Consider the following 24304-nt stretch of genomic DNA (forward strand, 5'->3'; position numbering starts at 1 on the left):
CTCTTGAACATCGCGGCACAGATCAACGAATAGACGCTGTTACGATGGGCCAGCGGGGGCTGCGAACGTCGAGCCTCTCGTGCTTCCTTGCGATGAATCGCTTCAGCTTTGTGAGGTTAACAGTAGGCACCTTCGGACAGAGCAGTGGCGGCACCATGGCGTGACACGCTAGACAAAGAAGAGGTGGTTAATGGATGCCACTTGGTCGCCAACCTCGAAGCTGGGACCGAGAAACTCCAGAGAAAGTGCGTTCTACGCCGTTTCGTTACTGCGGCCTCGGTGCGCCAAAGCCTATCGACAGACGAACCAGCAAATTTCTGGGCCATCCCAGGAGCCAAGACGCGCCACTTGAGTCAAGCGTGAAACTTCCTGTCTACGAGCGTCCCCTCTTTTCTATGGGCCGGTGAACCGCGTGCGCATGAGAGTACTTCTCCGATTGTGTTCAATCAACAAAGGCACCGGAGGGATGGGGCGTATCCTTGCCCTCAAGGCGGAGCCTTTGGCGACTTTGGACTTCTCGGTTGAGGGAAGGTGTGACCGCAGGTTTCGCTGGCCGGGGGATCTAGGGAGGACCAGGTGGTTTTAAGGAATCTTTTTGGGCTTCTCTAGAGGGCTCTCCGTGAAAGATGCAGTCTGCTCTAACATGTAGCTCACGCGACAAGAATGATGTACTGCGCTCCGTGCTCCGGCCAGTACGAGTGTTCCTTGTTCTCTAGATAAGTTGGTATCTCCCATGTATACAGGCCTAACGTTAGGAGACAGGAAGAGAGCTGTGTAGATCAGAAATTAAACGGGGATAGCCCATATTCTAATTGACATTAAAAGAAAGAAATGGAGCTGGGCAGGCCATGTAATGCGTAGGATGGATAACCAATGGACCATTACAGTTACCGGATGGATACCAAGAGAAGGGGAGCGCAGTAGAGGACGGCAGAAAACTAGGTGGGGTGATGAAGTTAGGAAATTTGGAGGGGCAAGGTATAGGATCAGCTAGCGCAAGACAGGGGTAATTGGAAATCGCAGGGAGAGGCCTTCGTCCTACAGTGGACATAAATATAGGCTGATGATGATGATTATGCATAAAAGAAAAGTAACGGTCCGAATACACTACCTCGCGGTACTCCCAATGTCGCTTAGGACTGTTGGAAATCGATAAAACATACTGTTTGCGATTACTAGTCAGTTAAGCAATGTGTAAAAATAGGCGGAAGGTTCCTAACTTTGTTATGAGTGAATCATGATGTAGGCCGTTGAATGCTTTGCTAAAATCTAAAAGACTCATGTCTACTTGTCCGTTAGTGCCAAGAGAAGGGGCTAGTGAGTGAATTATCGTAATTAACTGGCTTACCGTTGAACGCCCTTTTTTGAAACCATGCTGGTGAGCTAGCTGTTAGAGTTGAGTGTTTATCGAGAAACTTGTTAATTTGTTTAGCGATGATATGCTCAATTATTTTCCACAAAACAATACTATATAAATAGGACGAAAGTTTGTACAAGACCGGTCTCCTTTCTTAAATACAGGAAAAATTCAGGCCTTTCTCAGCGACATTGGGAGTACCGCGAGGTAGTGTATTCGGACCGTTACTTTTCTTTTATGCATAATCATCAACATCAGCCTATATTTATGTCCACTGTAGGACGAAGGCCTCTCCCTGCGAATTACAATTGCCCCTGTCTTGCGCTAGCTGATCCTATACCTTGCCCATCCTTTGGTCTTACTGTCATCAGGTAATTTGCCAGTTGTGCCAGCGACGTACGGAATAATGTAACTCGAAATTTCGCGACAGTTCCTGCATATCACTTCACAAAATTGTTAGGAATATTATCGCAACCAGAAGATTTTTTGACATTCAAATTTAGCAAAAGCGATCGTACACCTAGATAGGAAATAAATGATACGTCCGTTGTTGAAGCAGAAGCCGCGGATGGGCCTATGATAGCACGTGAGAACCCACTACGAAAATATGCGTTAAAATTACGCGCAATTTTCTTTCAGTCTCAGATCATGTCACCATGAAAGTCAAGCTGTGGGACAGGTTTCTTCCCAAAGCTTCCCAAAGCTGTTTCTTAGCATTTCAGCCAACAAGGTCTTAACTTTGGTGAACTTAAACTCTACAATACTATATACAGTCGAATTTCCGTGCTGCGCGAGACAGAAATATAGGGAATCGTACCTAATCCATAAGTTCCAGACATTGCATCCAATTGGCATGAACGTTTCAAAGCGAGCAGAATCTATTCACTACGCTAAACTTGAAGCTATAAAGCTAACATTACTTAGTTATTTTTTCATTGAACTGCATAGTTTCTTTTTTGTCGATATTGGGTTCTCAATAATATTGCAACCTTCCTCTCCTTTCGTTCATTCTTTTCGTTCTTGTAATTATATATTTATTCATTTTTTTCCTCGAGCACCATTTTTCTGCTGATACTTTTCTCTCTTTCAGAGACGCGATACTTCACTGACCTCCAGTGGAGCAGATACCACACGGTCGCTTCCCCGTCGCCCAACCCCTTTCCACGAAAAGAGGAACCTACAATGACATATCAGCCGGCTAATAAGGGGTGCTGCCTCAAATTCCTCCACTCGCAATCACTAGCACAGTATCTTTCTTTTCAATTCAACACACTTGCTGCTACGACTACGTGGTTCGTTATGAGAAAAAGCTAGCTATGCAGCTTGCACTAGTGGTGCAAGGCTAGAGTAAACAGTGGAGCTGGTGATCGACCTAGCTTATTCCAGGTTTTGCTAGGCTTGGCTATGTCTTGCTAGGAAATTCTAAGCGGTGCTAGGCACGGTATTCCGAATCGGCTCGCTGCCGACGCGCAGATTCTCGCTTGGCCGCGCGACGCGTTTCAAGATGAGCGGTTTCTTCTTCGGGTGTCCGGATCTTCTTTGGTAGTCCCATGTGAAGTTATGGCCGGTGATTTCAACGCGCCGCACGAAGCCTGGGGCTACGTGAGAAGCATTCCCAAAGGCTGCAGTCTCATGCAGGCAGTAACTGACAGCTCCCTAGAACTGATCACTGACCCCCATTACCCCACGCGCATGGGAAACTCGATCTCAAGAGACACCACCCCGGACTTGGCCTTCGTCAAGAACGCGCCGAGAGCAGAGTGACATAACTTACAAAAGAACCTAGGCAGCGACCACTACATCGTGGAAATATCCCTCCCGGTCTGTGCGGCCCCACAGAAGGCCTTCAATATAGGGCACTGGGACGCCTTCCGCAAGAAAAGGAAGGACGACCACGAAGTATACGAGACCTTCGCGGACCTCGTAGCGAAGCTCAAGAAGGACGTGGCTGCAGTCACCGAGACCGTCGAAACGGACCTCAAGCTCGACCGTATGGACGCTCGATTGGCGCACCTGGTCGAAGCCAAGAATTCCCTCACGGCCAGATGCAAGACGCAGAAGCTGAATCGAAACCTACGGAAGAGGATCGCGGCCCTCAACCGCGAGATCGAATCGCACTGCAAGGAGCTCAGCCAGCCGCTATGGAACGAAGTCTGCGCGTCGGTCGACGGACAGATGGGCGCGGGAGGCAAGTGAAACCTCCTCAAGCAGTTACTGGATGACACGCAGTCCAAGAGAAACCACACTCTGGCCATCGACAGGCTGGTTCACAAGCTCACTAGCGAAGGTGCATCTACGACCGAAGTGATGGACGAAGTCGCGCGTCGCTACTTCCCCATCGGGCAGTCGGGGCCGGAAGATTACCCGGCCTACGGCGGCAAAGCGGACGAGGACCTCGACGCCCCCTTCTCTGTCTCAGAAGTCAGAGCGGCCCTTCAAGGCCTCAACGGAAGATCGGCTCCCGGGCCGAATGGAATTTCCAACAGACTCCTCCAAACTCTGGACGACGGCTCGATCGAACTGTTTACTAAGGAATTCAACGAGACCTGGGCGGCCGGCACCGTACCGGATGCCTAAAAGGAAGCCACAGTGATCCTAATTCCGAAGTCAGGCAAGACACCGGCCATAGACAGTCTGCGACCCATTTCGCTCACGTCCTGCGTGTGCAAGGTGGCGGAGTATGTCATCCACAACAGAATATCCAGGTATGTCGAGGAACGACAGCTCCTCCCGCCGAACATGGTTGGTTTCAGATCCTCACTGTCCCCTCAAGAGGTCATGCTACTGATCAAGAGGCAGCTAGTCGACGTGGTCACGAGAGACGTCCGAGGCATCTTGGCGCTGGACCTCGCCAAGGCTTTCGACACTGTCAAACACAAGCACGTACTTGACTTTGTGTCGAGATTGAACCTCGGCGAACGCTTTCACGCACACGTCAGCTCTTTCCTCAGGGATCGTAAGGCCACGATCAAGTTGGGCGAGATCGAGTCGGACGGGTACACGCTGGGAGCCCGCGGCACGCATCAGGGTGTGGTGCTATCTCCACTGCTCTTCAACATCGCCATGAGAGACCTATCGGTCCGACTCAACCGAATCGGGGGCGTCAATCTCAATCACTCTCTCTACGCGGACGACATCACCATCTTGTGCGACAGCGGGTGGGACGCAGCGGTGGAGCGGGCTCTGCAAGAGGCCCTGGACGTCACGGAAGAATTCCTCGAGGGCACGGGACTGGTCCTCTCGCTGACCAAGTTGGATCTTGCTGTATCGGCCTGACAGAAAGGGCCGCAAGTTCGACACGCGGCTGGATCAAGTACCGATCGATCTCAGAACGAAGACGGGTCAGCGCATCCCGAGGGTTGATATCTCAGGGTGCTCGGACTGGTCATCAACGCAAAGGGCAACAACGTGCAAACGATCGCGCGCCTGAGGGCGAAGACGGAGAACAGGGTCAGACTCGTTTCACGAGTGACGAGCCGAAGGGGTGGAATCAGCGAAGCGAACCTCTTAAGGATCTACCACGCCTTCCTCATTAGCCATATCAATTACGTGGCTTCCGCACTAAACGGGTCACGGTCTGAGGAGAACAAGATTGACGCACTCATCAGGAAGAGCATTAAACGAGTGCTCGGTAGACCTGTGACGACCAGCACGGAGAAGCTGATGTAGCTCGGGGTCTACAACACCCTGAGCGAAATCGTAGAAGCACAGAAAACGGCACAGATCGTTCGCCTGTCTGCCAGCAAGTCCGGCTGCCGAATACTCGAGATGGCGGGCCTCACCGCCATGGTCGCGGAGTTGCGTGCCGTCCCCTTCCACCAGGAAGAAAGGGACGCCTTTCGTGTCTCCGCATTCCCGAGGAACATTCACCCACAACACAACGAGGCCAGGCGTGCAGCCAGGGCCCGAGCACTCATCAAGACTGCTCTGCAGAACCCAGAGCTTGCGTCCTTTGTCGACGCGGCGCAGTATCCCAGATCAAACTCGTATGCGGCCATGGTGGTTGATCCCCTGGGGAAAATCCTGAATGCAGCGTCTATCTAACACTCGACGGCGTCCGTCGCAGAGCAACTCGCAGTGGCGCTGGCTCTGTGCGATCCCGGGCGCACCCAGATTTTCACGGACTCCAGGTCGGCGGCGATGGCCTTTCTCGCCGGCTCGGTCTCGGCCGAAGCTGCGGCGCTGCTTTGAACTCGCAAGCTGGGCACGGTTTGTCAAGTCATCACTTGGTTCCCGGTTCACATGGGTTGGAACGTCTGTCCCGGCTCGATCAACCCCAATGAGCTGGCCCACGACCAGGCGCGAGATCTCTTCAACCGCGCCGGTCTGAGGGGCCCGGTTTCGCAGGGGATCGACCAGACCTCGGACCCGCTGCTTACTTTCCATGACATCACGGCTCACTACCAGCTGGGACGCAGGCAGTGCTCGCCTCCTCACCCGAAGCTCGGCAGACCCCAGACCTCGGTGTTGAGAATGCTGCAGACGGGCTCATTTCCGTCTCGATCCAGGCTGAGCCACTACGCTCCGGGTGTGGATCCCCGCTGCCCCGACTGCGGCGAGGAAAGGTCCACCTTTAACAACATGCTGTGGCAATGTTCTACATTGCACCACTCGCCTTTCAACAAGCAAGAAGACTAGGAAAAGCCGTCAAGAGCGACGACCTTCAAGTCCAGCTTCGGGCTGTCCAAAGGGCCTGCGAAAGGGCTGAAGGTCACGGTCTTCCGCCCCCGGTGCAGGTGCGGCCCGCGACTATGACAAAGTAGTCCCTTAGGACAAAATAAAGTTTCTTGTCTGTCTGTCTGGCGCATCTTCTGCAGCCCTTGAGGGAGCACCGCTCAACTCCAACACACCCTCGCTCGTTACCTCGGCCACCCTCCTTACCCTTTCTCCATTTTAGAAGAACCGTACATATAAACTGTGCAGAGGAGTGCATATGTCTCCTTGAAAAAGACAAGTCCACTTGTCGAAACGTTGGCTCCTGCTCTCAAATTGTTCTTGTGTTTATTTTGCTCGCTTATGAAGGTCCAGAACTTCGTTGGTTCATTTTGTCAAGCGAAGCTTGTTATAAGGCACAGATATCGGTGGCATCCGTGTACGCAAAAAAACTATCATCATCAGCATTGGCTCGAGCGTAGTCGTCTTCTTCCGCAGCTGGCTCGTTGGCGCCCCTCGGTTTGCGTTCGTGCTCGTGCTTGGCACGCGCTCGTGCCGCTGCTCCCGCGTTCGTCGTCGTCGTCTTCTTCCACAGCAGGCTGCCTTGCCCCTAATCATTTCAGCGTAGAATTTCACTTCTCTTCTGTCGTCCTAAAGGGGAGGCCGCGTTTACGGGGGTATGAGCTATTGCTTAAGGGGGTATAGCCATTCAAGGTCTTACGTAACAGACAGATTTAATTTTGAAGCAATTTGATTTCGAAGATTCGCAAGCGGCAATGGCGGGCGAATGCTGCTAACCACGCCGCCGAGAAAACTCGAGACATCAAACGCAAGCGACAACGGTGGACTGCTGGCATGCCGTCACTGACGTCGTTCTCTCCGTCGCAGCTCTGGCATCATGGTTATAGTTCAGGTGCACCCAGTACAAGCTTCGCTTACCCACATTTTCCGGAAGGGGAAGAAATGGTTAGCTTTTTTTTATTAAGTTTGGCAACACCGTTTGAAAATAATGATTTTTGATACTCGCACAGCATGCGCTGCCTGCTCGCGTATAGTCACTCGGAAGGTGACTGCGTATGTCGCTTTTTTAATCGCATAAGCTTGCGCCTCAGTCGAATGAATTTACTCCTCATCAAGTGCGTGTGCTTATGAATTCTTTTACATTTATTTGGCACAAAAGAATCTAAACTACGAAGGCACATATCTCGAAACTGATACCAAGGAATACCGACATCATTGCCATTGACATCAGTCAGACAACTATCCACGTGTTCTAAAATGCTTGTTCCACCAGCACGTCAATAACTAACTCAACTAAGCACAAGTACTTCGCTTGCTTACTCTGAGAGCTAAGTGACAAAAACGATCCAGAGCACCCACTACGGCATGCCTCATAATCAGATGGTGGTTTTGGCACGTAAAACCCCATAATCTAATACAACTTACTTGGATGTGCACCCAAAAAATAACGATGCTGGGCCAAACTGCGGGCATGACGTGGTTTCACGGCTTTCGAATGGTTCTGCGGTATGAACTGCAGTAAGCCGGATGGTTAATAGAGTTGACTAGCTGCGGTAGAACAACTGAAAGAGACAGAGGCGGTTGGTTTTTCGTATTGGTTTCAAATTTGGAAGATTAGCTCGGGATTTAAAGGCGGTAATCCTTGAATGGATGGATGGAAACAACTTTATTGGAAATCCGGCAAAGTTTAACTACCCGGACTCAGGTATCCAATATGTTGACTTCGAGGCCTTGCCTCGTTGCCACCTCCCGGGTCCGCTGGACTGCCCACTATTGTGACTTGAGGTTGGAGCTGCGCAGAGCGGCGGCCCACTTCGACGCAAGAGCCTCCGGAGCCATAGCCATTTTAGATGCTATAACAGGACACTCCCACAACATGTGCGAGGACATCGCTCTAGTTGCCTGACATAACGTGGAAAGAGCCCTCGGGTATGGCGCTGGGTAAATGTGCCGCAATCGCACCGGACGGGGGAAGGTGTGTGTGTCTGCAGTTGTTGCCAGACGACTGCCTAGCGACGTTTCAATTTGCGGTGAGGTGGGGGCATTATCCTCCTGCCTAACTGGTAGTGCTTGGTGATGTCGTTGTATGTGACTAAGCGTTCTCGCGTGTTTTGCACTAGGAGTTCCGAACTTGAAGAGAGGGTATCTGACTGTGCGGCGGGTCAGTTCTCGCTCAGAGCGGTGTGGCGCCTCATTCAAGTTAGCGGGGCCCTCGTCGGTGGGGGTGGCGACGTGGGCTGGGAACCACATGATCGTGGTTCTATCGAAGTGCTGTCGACCAGCTTTCCTTAGAATCTGAAGAGCTTCGGAGGAAAGGCACCCCCGTTGTAGTTACGAACTGCGGATTGTAAGTCCCTAAGAACTACCTCGCCGAGGGGGTCGGTAAGCACATCGCAAACTCTTCCGCTGTTTCTGGGTATTCCGTACTGACACTACACGCGTACGTAAGTCGGAAGTTAATGTCTACGACTACCGCCGGGAACCGGTGTTTTTGTGTGTATTTTGCCACGTCTACGAATCGCGTAATCATTCCCACCAAAGGAGCGCAGCAGGGCCTTCGCACGGCCCTGGCGACGGCCCCCGTTATGTTCGGGTGCATGTTTCGAGGGATAGGGGCGACGATGAGCCTGTCGCTTATGTCGGGTGGAATGGCCTATTTCGGACCTCGTTGCACGTGGTAATTGAAGACGAGTTTCTGCAGGATGTACCGACCTGTGGCTGTCAGGGACACGCGTTCGAGTTGCGAGGCTCTTTGCGCATTGGCGATTTCCTCAAGCATGTTGTATACCCCCAGCTGTAGCAGACGAGCAGTGCTCGTGGACTCAGGTAGGCCAACGGCAATCTTGTAAGTCTTGCGTATAGGGGTGTTGAGTTTCTCCCTTTCGGTGACATTCCACTTGTGGAAGGCAGCCACATAAGAAATGTGACTGATTGCGAAAGAGTCTATGACGCGCATTACGCTGTTCTTCTTCATGCCCGTGTGTTAGTTTGTAATGCGTTTGATCAGACGGGTTGCCGCTGTAACCTTCCCTTCGATCTTGCGAATAGCTTCTGCGTTTGACCCGCTGGCTGCTATATGCATGCCGAGGATGCGTATCTTCGAGACTTGGGGAATACAGGAGCCGTCTTGCGTATACAGGAGTGCTTCCTCACATTGGCGCGATTCACCGATAGGCTTGGGCCGGCGAATCGCGGCATTTAATTGAAGATTGATAGGTGTCTCGTACTGTGCATGCGTACTCTAGTCTCAGACGTACTAGTGTTAGGCAAAGTAATTTTCTTGTGAAGAGGCGGTAAAACGTACTTTCAATCGTGTGTAACCAAGGACGGACGCAGTTAGCTTCTTTAATATGTGTACTGTGTGTGACCAATTAAAATCGTGCGATATTGCCGACCTAGATACTTACACATCGACTACGCAATAATTGGAGCGCTGCCAATAATATAACATCGTGTTACATCATTTTGCATGCGAAGAAAAGGGAACAAGAATGCTTTGCTCGCATTCAACGCATTGAGTGGTGTGTTAGACAGTAAAATCACGTGGTTATTATGGCGAGAAGCTTTATTGGATTATTGTTTGTTTTTTTTATTCTTAAGACGACGCCTTTCTTTTTCTTTTTTTTTCTTTTTGTAGGTTCGCCGAATCATGCAAGTTTGGTTATGCGAAGAGAACTCTTCTGGGTGACATGAATTTTGTCAACTGCAGTGAGGTACGTCCTGCTAGTGTACAATCACTTAACTTTATTGTCATATGCAGTTCATACTATCATGTGCATGACATCGATTGTCATGCATCTAACTTTAAAAAATGCTATGAAATACAAGAATTCAGAGCAGGGCAGCAGCGTGGATACGACGTGTGAGATTAGGCAACACTTCGTAACGACTGTCATGTATTTTTCTTGGGCTCTGAAGAAAACCGGTGAAATATTAAAAAAAAATGCTTTCACTGCATTCTTGCTCCTCTTTATGGTAGCGCTCTCAGTCGGTTTGCGAAAGAACGAATCCCACAAGCCAGTCATAAAAAAGAAGAAATAACCGACAAGTGCGTCAGCTTTCTGGTTCAGCGTGGCCCTATGTCTTATCATTTAGAACCGTGGGACATTTTAACGCGACAGCGTTAAGAACTCCGTGTCGCAGAAACTCTGGCGTAGGCGTGGTTTCCGGCGTTGGAATCCCGTGAGCGAAAATGGCCCCATATATTTAGATATATGTATATCCCATGCCTTGCTATATAACATGCGGTATATGCATGTTATATTGCCGCACCATTCTATCACTAATGTTGCTCATACCTTGTCTCACATTCTTGACAAAGTTAGTCCTGGTAATGTTCAGAATGGCAGCCCACAAACAGATGTCAAGACACAAAACCCCACAGCGCATGCCTTTTATGTTAAATCTTCTCAGACTGATATATGGAAAGTGCGAAACAATCAACAAAACCTTAAAATGATTGGCGCGGCTGTGCACAACCTCCGGGATCGGCCCACGCAAGGCGCCGCGTATCTACCAGAAAGCTCGCCTTCGTGCATGGCGCTCGCCGCCACCATATTCCGCTAAACATTAGGGTTACATAAGCTGCAGTTACCGGTAAGCGTGGCAAGTAGTCAGGGATCTTTGAATGCTATCGCGTTCCACTCTTAAAGGCGAAGCTTAAGCGTTCTCCAGGTTTTTTATCTTCAGAACGAAGGTGCTGATTTACGCTGCATGCAGTAGCAGCTCACGTTACTTGGGCCCCAACACGATTTCATGAATATCTTTCTGCTTAAATGAGCACGCACTTCTGTGTTTTCTGTGTGCAGCAAGGACTCGTTGCATAATAATATGTACTTTATCTTTTACGCTGTGCGAATGTCAAGTCTATTGAGACTCTCTAATCAGAGCGGAGACACTGGTCTTGAGAATTTCGCAATCAGTATAATGATATCCTCAGCGGCCAGAGAGCTAGAAAGTCAAAAGTGGATACTCATATGACAAAAGAATTATCCAAACTATGCATTTAGAAAATTAAAATACGAAGCGAGTAGCAAGCACATTAAGAAATTTGAAAGCTCCAGGCTGTATCCAAGACAGTTTAGACATAGCCGAGCTAAAGTTATTTATGCCATTAATACTAACTTTGCACGGAAAGTCCTTCCAATTTGTGGATATTAGTGCTAGTAGGTATTAATGGAAGCACATTCTAGTGACAGAATGACCCACCGCAATGGCTCAGTCAGCTAAGGCGTTGCGCTGCTGAGCATGAGATCGCGGGATCGGATCTTGGCCGCGGCGGCCTCATTTCGATGGAGGCGAAATCCAAAAACGCCCGTGTGTTTGCGTTGTCGTGCACGTTAAAGAACCCCGGGTGGTCAAAATTAATCCAGGACCCTCATCTACGGCGTGCCTCATAATAAGAAGTGGTTTGGCACGTAAAACTCCAGAAAGAAGTATTGACAAAATGAATACGCCCTTTACGCCAATAGCTGGATACTCTCTATCTAACTATGTACGATGACGTGCGTAGTATGTATATATATATATATATATATATATATATATATATATATATATATAAACGCTGCCGCTGTCGACTACAGTTGTGCCAGTTGCTGGTGCTGCTACATGTCCAAGTTTATACACCTCCTGAGAATTTTGAGAATGGCAGCCAATAAACAAGTGTCATTAAACAAAAAACTGGCAGCGCATGCCTTTTATGTTAAATGTTAAATATTAAAAGTGCGAAACAACAAATGCTCGAGCCAATGAGAGTTTTTTTCTACACGCGGACACGACCATCGGAGACTGAGCCCTTAACAGCTTCACTGTAAAAAAATTAGCACAGCTTGCACTGGAGGCGCATTGCTAAAGAGACAGCGGAGCTTATGGGCACCTAGCTAGTCCTGGATTTTGGGTAAGGCTAAGCACTACCAAGTCAGCCCCAGCATTTCCCGAAAGTTATTCAATATCGATCGATTATAGATTAGCTATTTATTGACTATCGCAAGGTATTGGCCACGTATTTAGGCTACGCTAAGCACTACCAAGTCATCCCCAGCATTTCCCGGAATTTATTGATTATTGATAAATATTCAGTTAGCTATTGATTGGCTATCGATTCGCTATAGGAAGGTATTGGCTACGTATTTGGGTTAGGCTAAGCACTACCAAGTTATCCCCAGCGTTTCCTAGAATTTATTGGTTATTGATCGATTATCGATGGTCTATTTACTGGCAATCGATGACTGACTAAGCTTAAGTAGCCCCAATCATGCTTAGCTAGACTTAGGCGGGTTAATCTTCCCTAGTTCACAAGGGTATGTGCCATTGCGCTTGGACCCTTTTTGCACTGCCGCCAGAATCGGCCCACATTTTCTTTTTAGGACAGACATTACGCTCGGCAAAATAGCTCCGCTGTTAAAACTTCATCGTACTAGAAGTTACAGCTTGAGTGATATTGTGAACAAACATTAGAAGGAAACCGGCAGAATTTTTTTTTTGTAACTTGTTTGGGCAAGAGCTAGCGTATGTAATGCGGTCCTGTACGAAGGGTTAGGGGCCGGAGGCTGCATTTCATTAAGTTTTGACTGGTTGCCCAGATGACCTCGTTTTGCTCTCGCGACGATACCCGGATGTTTCGTTTCATTCTCGTCGTGAGTGCCCGGATAACGGCTCTGGATTTCGGCTCAAGGTCTCTCGAAGGTCGCCGACAACGGGAGCTTTGAGGAATAGTCGAGGTAGTTCTCTACAATGTGATGTAATGATGATTAGCCTTTTTTTTGTTCATCGCTATCACGTAGTAGCAGTGCGGCTGGAGAGGAACTGAGGGCATAATTGAAAGAAATCATGTGTCGTCTGGTACTGCTTCTATGTTGCATAGATGCATAAAGTGGTATTTACCGTAGATATCTTGCAACACTCCATCGGCGCGGCGTCCGCGTGGCACGGCTTATTTCTTTATTTCTGGGGTTTTGCGTGCCAAAACTAGTCCTGATTATGAGGCATGCCGTAGTAGAGGACTCCGGATTAAATTTGACCACCTGGCGTTCTTTACCAGGCACTGTATACAACGCTAGCACACCGGCGTTTTTGCATTTCGCCTCCATCGAAATGCGGCCGCCGATTCGATCCCGCGACCTCGTGCTCAGCAGCGCAACGCCGTAGCTAACTGAGCCCCGGGGCTTGCACCCGCGGGACTTGCACCCGCCTGACACAGCTTACAATGGATGCAAGTTAATGGACAGGACATCCGACTTGGGACACACACACACACACACACACACACACACACACACACACACACACACACACACACACACACACACACACGTATATATATATATATATATATATATATATATATATATATATATATATATATATAATGACACGCGTGCTCTACAGGCAGACGACGATGACGATGGGGGCATTAGCGGACTCCGTCTAGTGGGTCAGTGGGATTCTTAGAGGAAGAAGACGGTGTCTCTGTTCTGTTTTGTTGGAACAGGTCGTCCTGTGCTGTTCTTGAAGAACGTCTCCCTGTCTTCTGTTCGCGTTGTACCGCGACAATATTGTGTGCTAGTTATCATGCCTGCACCAAGATTTAAAAATGTTCAAATGCTACGTAGCTGGACAGAACCAAGGTACTGTTTTTTTGCCGTCGCTTGGAGATACTGAGATTATTTATGGCATTCTGGCTAGTTACATAATTGGCCTTAATTATTATTCGCGTTCTCAATTATCACAATTCGTTGAAGAATGTCAATGAGAAAATTGTATAGCAACATGAAAAGCTCCCGATACGGTTTTCTGTTGCTTAATACGTGCTACATAAAATGTTTTTCCAAGCATGAATAAAGCCCCGAGTACACGCAAAATTGCCGCGCGACTGGCACTTTGCGTGTATTCGATGGCTTCTTTCACGCTCGGAAAAACATTTTATGTAGCACAAATTTTTATTGTGTGTACTTTTGTATTCTTCTGTGCTCATTGTTTTTTTTTTATATAACACAAGTTTATAAAGACAAGTTTTTATTCATAAGTGCAAAGTATGCAATAGAAGTGAAACGTATATTTTATTCGCTGCAACCTAAAAAAAATGTGTTCTTTGATCGTTCAGTGTATACGAAGTCCTGCGTGTAATGGTCTCGTTATCTTATTTGCATTTATGGCTGTGGCTGTGTGTTACCATGGCGTTAGGAGCCAAGTCAGGCATATATATTTGTCTTTAGCTTTAGCGCCATGGCAGTTATGAAATGTCATGTATCGTCGGAATGATATGAATAAATTAAAAGAGGTCAAATTACTTGTTTACCACATCATTTAATGGTAGTTTTTGATTAGGCCGCCAGAGGATGAAAGACAGTTAGTGCGATTTTAAATGCACTATGCGTTGTTGAGATATTCGTTCTTGCTTGGCGCTCTTCGGCCATCCCGGGCTCTGGCGTCTCTAAAAACCACACATCATCATAATATTCGTCAACAAAAATTAGATTTTTTTTTGCTCCGACAGTCAAAGAGGCCGGGCAAACAGCACTGGAAGCACTGCCTTTGTTTGCCGCGTCATGTGAAACTGCCTTAAAAGGAAGCTTTATCTCTTGGCCTAGGATCTAAATACATGGGAACCAAGAAATATTTTTTCTTGCGATAGCAATTAAATGGACTGCGTTATAGCACACAATGCGGACCATTTGTCCGCATCGGGTGCTATAACAGTTGCAGTTTGATGAAATGCGATATTTGTTTTAGTGCAGGGTTACAGATTTGTAAGCGCCATGCTTCATTTTTGTTTCAAAATACCCCTTCCTGCAAAACTTTGTAACAACTTTTGGACTCTAAATCGAATTCTGCTTTCTACTGCCACTATAATATTATTTTTTTCTCACAAATTCAGGAAATTTCATTCAAATAGGTTCAGCGCTTCTCTGACAAAAGCAATTATTCGTTTTAAACCTATTTGAATTGGCAAGTCGGAGTTGGCCTCGAGCTATATAACTTCCTCTTTATCGCTTTGAGACAAAAGCCTACCTTTCCGACGCGGCAATTTTTTTTTTTGCGTTCTTCTCGTTTTGTCCTTTGTGTACTTTATCAAACGCTATCAGTCAATGGACACTGTGATTTCTTTTTTCTTGGTCAATGCAAACCCTGGTCAACAAGCTGCTAATTGGGCTATTTGGAATGTTGGATCCATGGTTGCGAAAATTCAATGCAAACACGAGGGACAAAGAAAGATATGCACGACAGGAGCGCTGTCTCACAACTCAATTTTTATTGGGATCTGCCCTGAATATCATCATCATCATCATCATCATCATCATCATCATCATCATCATCATCATCATCATCATCATCATCATCATCATCATCATCATCATCAGCCTATATTTATGTACACTGCAGGACGAAGGCCTCTCCCTGCGATCTCCAATTTACCCCATCTTGCGCTAGCTGATCCTAACTTGCGCAAGTTGGAACCCTGAATATATACACATACAAAAGGAAATAACGAAAACAGAGCAATTCTTTCAATAATAATTTAGTTGTGATCCCACTAAAATAAATTCAGATCCCAATAAAACTACAGTTGTGAGACAGCGCTCGTGTCGTGAATTTCTTTCCACGTCCCTTGTGCTTGCGCCGAATTTTCGTAACAATGTTCAACAAGCAAATTTTTTCACATGTTGTCTCACTCAGTCGAGAAATAGAGATCAAGAAATTGCGCTTGAACGTTCTTACTCTTTTTCCAACAGCTAGTGAAGAATATGACGTCCCGAGATTTCGCCACTGAAGCCAGATTGAAAATCAACGACTCGCACACGTTCAACGACCCCAAATACTACGGCTACGAGGAAGCGCCCGTACAAAAGGACTCGGGAACTGCGCATGCTGCCTTTTTGGGTAGTGATGGCGTGGCCATTACCGTTTCCAGCACTATAAACTATTAGTACGCTTTATTTATGATATATATATATATATTTTTTTTTTGTTTGTGCAGCAAGAAGACGGCGTGCCACAATCATCGAGGCTTTATAAATGGTGAAATAGCAGTCAATACAATGACTGCGAAAAGTTTTAAAATAATTTCTGAAGACATTTTGTAAATATTTTAACTGTAACAGGTTCAGCCCTAACTTAACACTCAAGGTGTTCTTTTTTTTTGCATTTTCTGTGAAGTGATTCTGGTCCGGCTCAAAAATGGGAAAACAAGCAACACCTCATAAGAAAAGAGTAACATGCCTACACTATTGTGAAATGAAGCGTACTTCTTAAAGGTACACTAAAAAGAAAAGTGATATCTTCTGTATCATCAAATTACCTTTCTACGATATCAAATACACCACCCTCACCACGGTAATATACGCTTGGTAAGCCAGAAAAAGCGCATTAACAAAATACAGGTGGCCGTACCTCCTTGAAGTTCCCGCACCAGCTCAATTGCGGTGACGTCGCAGATCTTGACAGCGTCTTTTAGGGCCTAGGTAATTCTTGAGTGGCAAAGATAGACTCCATTGTGTTATTAAACAACCAAAGATTGAACATAGCGAGTTTCGAAAACTTTTGCTGAGCCAATGACACCTGAACAGAAAAATAAAAAGGAAAAAAAATGCCTTGAAATCCGTGATGTTACAGTGAGGGGATTAAGCGCGAAGTTCAAAAACAATCTTTGACCTTCATTTCCTGTTCTAATAACCAACATATTATTTCGAAATAAAGGCCGACGGAGTTTTCAGAGGAAGCTTCATTCGCCTAAACTGACTTAATGTTTTGCTTCAGCGTCACTTTGAGATTGAGGCATGTGGCATAGCTTTAAGGAATTAAACATCCAGGAGGATGTTTTTCCGGAGGTATATAGTGAAGAAATGTTTTGCGCCGCGCATCAGTGCAAATATCGCGTTTTTTTTACTTATATTACCTTGCCTCCTAGCTCAATCGATAAAAAATACCTGACGGTGATAAATTGCAGAAAGGTGTAGCGTAGCAGTGCCATTTGGTAAAACAACCAAGGGTGACTATTGAACAAAATGCACTCTGCAAAATGTTGCAGCCTTAGCACAAGAATTGCCAAACATTTGAATACAGTACAGACACGACTACCTATTGAAATAAAAAAACAGTTCTTAATCATGTTTACCTATTTATGATGCAATAATTGAGCATACAGCGGGCGATATATTACGCCAATACTTCACGACGACAATAGTACCTTCTTTTTCTCCGCGCAGTTTTGGCAGCCTTGTGCGCACCAACTCTGGTGTCTTGTTGAACAACGAGATGGACGACTTCTCAAGGCCTGGAATGTCCAACCTTTACAAGCTAGCTTCTTCAAGCCCCAACTTCATTTCCCCAGGGAAACGTCCTATGTCCTCCATGGCGCCCATGATATTAGTGGATTCTGCTGGTAAAGTCCAGCTCGCCTTGGGAGGAACCGGCGGGTCGTACATCACCTCTGGAATTGCACTGGTATATTCACTTCACGCATTTCCGTATCAAGAACATTAGTCATCGACAAGTAAACTATTTGATATGACATGATGCTGCCGAATTTCGAAGTTGTACTAATTATATATACAGTTGCAGCAATCTTCGATATTTCATATTATCGCAGGAATACTTCAGCTGTAAAACAGATGCACGCAAAAGAGAAATATTCCATATCGTTGTTTTTCTCCCCATAAAGAAGGTATGGTATCTGGTGCCCTTGAGCGCGCAACGACTCATTAATAATATAATATTTTATGCAGACCAGTTCAATCTAAATTGTGCTGAGCTGGTACGTGGTTTCATATAAAGCTCAAGGCCTTGTCGGCCTGGTGCAATAGTAGTAAGCCACGCAATGAACGTACCGCTGACAGTTTTGCCCGTGTCACAAAGGCTAATCTTTTCTCTTTCGCTCTGCACTACCTCGCATTCGACATTCACTACCAGCACTACCTCGCATTCGCACGGAGCAAACGCTGCGGACTGCCGCCCGTTTTACCCTTTTAACTGTGCCGCGTCTTTAAAATTCCAATTATGCGACCTAAACACCAGTCGCGCGGAAAGACAGCGCGCATGAAGCAATCAGTCATCTCGGATAACCAATACATACGGTAGGCAAGACGCATATGCGCTTAGCCGCGCGGACAGCAATGCGCAGCGACGGCCCGCCTAGAGGTGGAAACGCGTGATCTCCGATTGACCACGAGATCGCGCAGAGCCGCCCCCTAGCGGGTACAGGCTGAAGAACGAATAGTATGAATTGCGCCGCGCGTCGTCTACTATGCCATGCATGCTTACATGTTCACGTACGGCGTGACGTAATATTTCAGCGGAAATATTACGTCACGCCCTTTAATTACTTAATCACGTACGGCGTGCATATCATTAAAAGACATGATTGTAGTACGGTCGTAAAATATGTCTTCTATTTGTGACGGTGTACACAACAATTTAGCCTTGCGCTTTTCGCTTTCCGCTGTAGTAAGATCAGTGACAGCCCATGTCGGGAGTGCGATGTGAGATCGTCGCACACTCCGTTCGCCACGATCATGCCACTTTTGTTGTCGCATTGTGTTTCAAGTAAACCACAGAACGCATTATTATTATTTTAAAGAAATCAAGTGGTTGCAGCGATACGTGAATGCTGCGCTTTAGGGTCTGTTCGTGATACGTCCATCACTCCGCAGTCTCTGTGATCACTCAGCAGTAAAAAAAAAGTCCTTATATAGCCAGCACTCACTATATGACACCTAATGTTACGATAACTGCACCATGATAATTGCGATAATTGCACAACCCGATACGAGCTTTCTTGGATCGCTTTCACATGTTTGCCCTCTCAGCCACAGTACACTGCCAACGCCTCCTATATAGATAGCAGGCCTGTGCACTCTGCTTGATGACGTCATGCTATTTGGACATAAATTTTATTTGCCGAGCATTTGGGTGACTAAAGCGGTGACGTCAATATCACAGTGGCTTGCTTACTGGGGAGCATTAGCTTATCCAGTAGATTATTGGCAATCGGGCAAGGTAGCATGACATCAAGGTTCGATGTGCACCGGCTTGGGGATATCTAGAAGGTGTTTGCTCGGCGCACGGGCTGGTAATTCGTATCGCACTAGGCCTTCATACAGATCATCACGTCGATTAAGAAATTTCATCTGGAGTGTCCACATAATTGCTATCGCAAAAACGTGCCATCGTAAAGTCCCTGGACGTAGTTGTCTCGTAGACCAAGCTTCGAGTACGGTGAACGCCTTCCGAAGAGATAAAAGCTGTGCGACTTAAGCCACCGCTTATTCAAGCAATGAGACGAAGAACTCCCGGGCTACGCGCCTACGAACGCCGCACTTCATTTTCTTTCTCTTTGCACGAGCTATTTCTTTGCTCGTAACACGGGTCCCATGCTCGCGGATAATAAGTGAAGACAACCACGCCACGGCAAGGAGGCGCTGCGGCGCCAGCCACGGGCGCGCCTTTGCCCTTGCCGTGTGATCTGCGCGTAAACAGTAGGACAACTGTTCAATAGCACACAACTATTTTCACGGTTCAATTGTCGCGAACACACAGCTCATAGATCACCACCACCACTCCGGTGGTCCGAGCGGCCGCGCGTGCCCACCCGGGCCGCAAGACCCTGGGGAGGGTAGGGTGGAGGGCAGGTGCGTTTTAAACCGCGCGCGCACGCCTGGGCCGCTGTATCTTGAAAGCTATCTGCGATGGGGATCCGCCCTGCGCTGTGTTCTGGCGGCTTAGTTCGCGTTGAGGCGAGCGGCAGCACCAAGGTCAATTCGCTCGTTCCTGCCGCAGCGCTTACTCACTGCCGCGTGCTGACAGCGACTTTCCGCGGTCCTCGTGCGAGATGCATTCATGTTTGCTCGTGCGCGCGTGACACCATGCTTGTTAATTTAGTTAGCATAGCCATGTTTACAAGTTCATACGGCCGATAAAACTACAATCCTTAATTCGTATAGCTGTCCACAAATTTTCTATCGCAATCGATGCTTCGCCTTTCGGGCGAAACTGCGATTTTTTTTACTGCTCCAGAATGGAACCTGTTGAGTCAGCAGGCGAAACGTTAAATTTGAGAAGTCATCAGAGACTGTGGCTATTTGTTAATCTCATGTGTAGTCTCTTCAATTTAAAGGCACACTTCCAACGCCAGAAGGTTGTGGTTTACTTGTTTTCTCTCTGTATGCCGAGTTCTTTTATATTACATTTGTCAACATAAAATGACCCGACGAATAGCACTATTTTTCTGTTTTGTCCTGGTTCTACATGTGATAAATATTGATAAAGCTGTGCTGTTATAGTGCATAGTAGTTTTAAAAGCCTTCAGTTATATTAAAGTGTAGGGTTTAATGTCCGGAATCCGCGAAGTACATGGCGTTTCAGGGACGCCGTAAGCTCCAGAATAATTTTCACCACTTGGCGCTGCTAGTACAAAGCATGGTCACCGCGCGTTTTTGCATTCTGTAACGGCCACCGTGACCAGAAATCAAACGTACAGAGGTCAACGCATTTGTATAGAACATGCTCTTAAGGGGCAAGGCGAATAAATTTCCAACGGTGTTTATATACTTGCAAGTAGCGCGCACAGAATTTTCACGCGTCACAAGATTTGCATGGTAACATTTTTGCATTGATTGGCGTTTTGCTTTTAACCCACAGGTGACACTGCGGGCGCTGTGGCAGGGCTACAACGTCAAGCAGGCCATCGACAAACGCAGGCTTCATCACCAACTCATCCCCAACAATCTTATGATTGAGCCTTTGTTTCCCCAGGTAAATCACTCCAGCACGCGTACAAAAAGAGAGAGAGAGAGAGAGTAAAATTTAACTTAACTGAAGTAAGTAATTAAAGTAAGTTTAATTTGCCTTATTTAACAATAAGAGTGTGAAAAAAGGCACTAGGAACAACACAGCAATGTGCTGTTTTCGCCTGTTGCCGAGGAATCTATGTTCAGAACAAGCGATCCTTTTACTTCAGTAAGCTTGTGACGAGTAAGTGTGACGAAACTGAAACAATTACTCATTATTGATGGCGGGCATTTAGTGACTGGTCTACTGGGTGTTCTTGAAGACTACCAAATTAAAGATTATTGCCTGCGGCAGCTAGCGCAATTCTACTCCTTAAGCTAGTTTATTTGTAGTGGCGGACATTCCTTGGATGAGAAGTCGAAATGCATGATTGACTATAACTCGGAAAATTTCACAATTGTTTCAACTAATAACTTTGCGGTACATATTGCAATTTATTCGAATTGTAGTCAGTGAGCCTGTTAAAGCATATCCACTCGGATAGAATTCTGAGGATGGCACCAGCTCCTACGTAGATATGCGCTGTCAAATTTCATGTAAAAATGCATTGTTGTTCTACTTACTTTTTTATCTAAACGCTGTCTTATGCATTCGAACCCGGATAAGTGACTGGAATGCAAATTTATTTCGTCGCACACTTCGGGAATGAATGCCTGAAGAATTGCTACAATTTGCATATTGCTATGCGAGTATATGCCGTAAGGTAATTATTAAAACGCAGTGCCTGGAGCTACGTTGGACATGCCCATGAATAATCGCGTTTATCGCCTTCGAGATACGGGGGATCCGTTAGGAGAAAGCTCTTTCATCAACTGCATTTTGCGATGCTTCGCATTCCCTTCAGATTACACTGGTTAGAATACATACGGAGCTGCTCAACAGGCACGCATACTTTTCCGTCATCCAATGTGCTAAGTGTAATCTAGCGTGAATAGGGAGAAACTACGTGCCGTAGCACCCTTCGACGGTAGTAAGTGCTAGCACGTACGGCTCAGGGCGCGCTATTCTAACGATAGAGGCGTTTGGAATTGGCTCTACGTGTTTATTAAGATACATAATAAAAGATAAAACAAAACAGAGTTAATGTGGAGTGCAGAAGAACCGGTCTCCGAAACGCCGAAATCAACAAAAACGTTGCGGCACAAGCCCGAACACGTTTCACTTAGTGCTTAATATTAGATAGTTTTAGTTGCGCGACTGCAAGCACTCAAGTGCCCAGTGCGGGAGAGCGTGTGTCTGCAGCGAAGCGGGTGCCCCGAAGCATTACGTAATAGTTTTGATAGGTGGATCGCTCAGGGGCACCCGCGGGAGCCGGTCCCGTGCTGCTCAGTGCCGCCATTCGCCAGCTTCAGAAACTGCTGCAGCCAACTTACGCACCTTCCTTTGTTCAGAGTAATCTTTAAAAAAAATTACATGGAGAATCTCCTGTGGGAGTTATATAGAGGATGCGTAAGCATTTGCTACTAATCACCTACTGTTTCGTCATCGCATGCTGCTGTTATTGGCATAATTACGAGAAGCACCACGAAAGAATCATGAAACGGAGAAGCGCGGTTGCAACACTGAAATGTTAACTGAGACCAGCACGAGACAACGAGGAAGAGGCGAGTATTAGCTATGTTCACTCATAGGATGTTGCGTTATCATGATGCCACTTCTTCGTGGAAGACGAGCACTGGCCGATGCGTCCTGTAGTAAGTGAGGTAATTGAACAGTGTCACGTTTGGTAGACCCCATACGTAGACGTTGTCGATGACGCTGCCTCCTTTAGATGCGAACCATTATCAACCGCGATCAACCGTACTCCGGCGGTGGCTGCCATTGGCGCGGCAGCATGGCTCTATTTTGAAAGCGATTTGCAATGGGGACTGAGTGCGCCGAGTGCTGATAGCTTTATGAGTGCTGTGTTCTTGCCGTTTAGTTCACGGGGAAACAAGAGGCAACAGGAAGATAAATTCGCTCGCAGCTGTGGGCCCTATTTTGAAAGCGATCGTCTTACGTGATGAACGGACGGATGGATTTCCTCGGTCGGTAAGCATATGAATGCTTACGGACTTAAAATGCGCTCTCGTGGGCAAGCGAAAACACAAGATAGCATCACGCAGGGCCTGCATCTCTTGGGAAGCTGCGGGCGCGTGCAAGGCCACTGGCGTGCTCTTGAGTACAGCGAATGTGCACTGCCACCTCCGAGGGTTCCCTGCGCGTACGCAGAGTTGTAGCAGGCGGCCTACTAAAACTGCCTATTACAACTGGAGAAGCAGCTACGCACAAGCCAGTGGTAACGTTGCTATGGTAACCAAGCTATGGTCCTGGGATCTATACTCCACCGCAACTTTTCTTCTTTTTGCGACAATTTCTTTGACGTGAGAAAAGCGTTTGACTACTTAGATCTGATAGTGACAAATCACAGCAAGCAGCGAGTCCTCACTCCCACTCGAGAGCCACATATATTGCCTCGTCGGGTTATGCGTATGAGTACATTTTCTTGCGCTGTTCCCACACTACGTCTATTCGCCCGCTTTTACATGTGCTCTTATGCAAATGTGCTCTCGAGTGCACAGTACTGGAGACCACATCAGAAGGGGGCAGCGTGTTTAGGGCGAGGAGGAGGTCAGGTTCAAACAGAAGGTAAAAATGGGAGTAGCCGGCAGTCTCATATCGGTGAAAAGTTTTCACCGACATGAGACATGGAAAGGACGTCTGTGAGCGTATGGTTCAGATGTACTGGAAGTGCATGGAATCGGGGATAATACACTGTCGTAAATTTGTGGTGGGTCGAGTGCGAGCGCAGAAGTTCATCCGCAACTTTCGAAAGAAAGCAGCTGCCGTGATTTGTGATGAGCTCACGATGGGTGCCGTCATGTAGAAGTACGTTGTGGAGGTGACAGTCCGTGACGTTGGTGGCACAGCTAGATGGAAAAGCCGGCGTAATCGCGTACTGCGTGGCGTAATCTGTGGCGGCGACAATCCATTTGTTATCCGAATATGATGTGGGGTAAGGTCCCGGCAAATCTACTCTAACACGAAAAAAAGAAACAGATCAGTAAGGGCAGCAATGGGCTGAAGCCGAGCGGCTAGGAGCAAGAAAGGCTTCTTGCGACGCTGGCAAAGTTCGCAAGACGCAACATAGCGTCTGACGGATTGATATAGGCCGGGCCAGCTGAACCATCGTCACTCCCGGTCGAAGTTACGACAAACACTCAAGTGTCCAGTGGTTGAGGTGTCGTGAAGTTTGCGAGGATGGTCGAGCGGTGATGTTGCGGAACAGCTATTTGTTACACCGTTGTCAGGGTGTAAAATTAAATTAAATTCTGGGGTTTAACGTGTCAAAACCACGATGTGATAATGAGGCACGGCGTAGTGCAGGACTCCGGATTAATTTCGACCACCTGGAAATCTGTAAGGTGCCCCATTGCACGGGACACGGGCATTTTTGCATTTCGCCCCCATCGAAATGTGGTGCCGCAGCCATGATCTGATCCCGCG

The 24304-nt window shown here is 47.2% G+C and overlaps 1 protein-coding gene across 1 annotated transcript in view; it reads left to right on the forward strand.

Moving 5' to 3' along the window:
- The window catches only part of LOC119445986 (scoloptoxin SSD20-like), a 41537-nt gene that overhangs the window by 15336 nt on the left and 1897 nt on the right, over window positions 1-24304 (forward strand). The window contains exons 3-6 of the mRNA XM_037710286.2: window positions 9669-9744; window positions 15766-15959; window positions 17239-17476; window positions 20669-20782. Coding sequence (XP_037566214.1) covers window positions 9669-9744; window positions 15766-15959; window positions 17239-17476; window positions 20669-20782 — 622 coding nt within the window. The remainder of the gene's footprint in view (window positions 1-9668; window positions 9745-15765; window positions 15960-17238; window positions 17477-20668; window positions 20783-24304) is intronic.

The sequence above is a fragment of the Dermacentor silvarum genome, chromosome 3 (assembly GCF_013339745.2).
Source record: "Dermacentor silvarum isolate Dsil-2018 chromosome 3, BIME_Dsil_1.4, whole genome shotgun sequence".
Lineage (NCBI taxonomy): Eukaryota > Metazoa > Arthropoda > Arachnida > Ixodida > Ixodidae > Dermacentor > Dermacentor silvarum.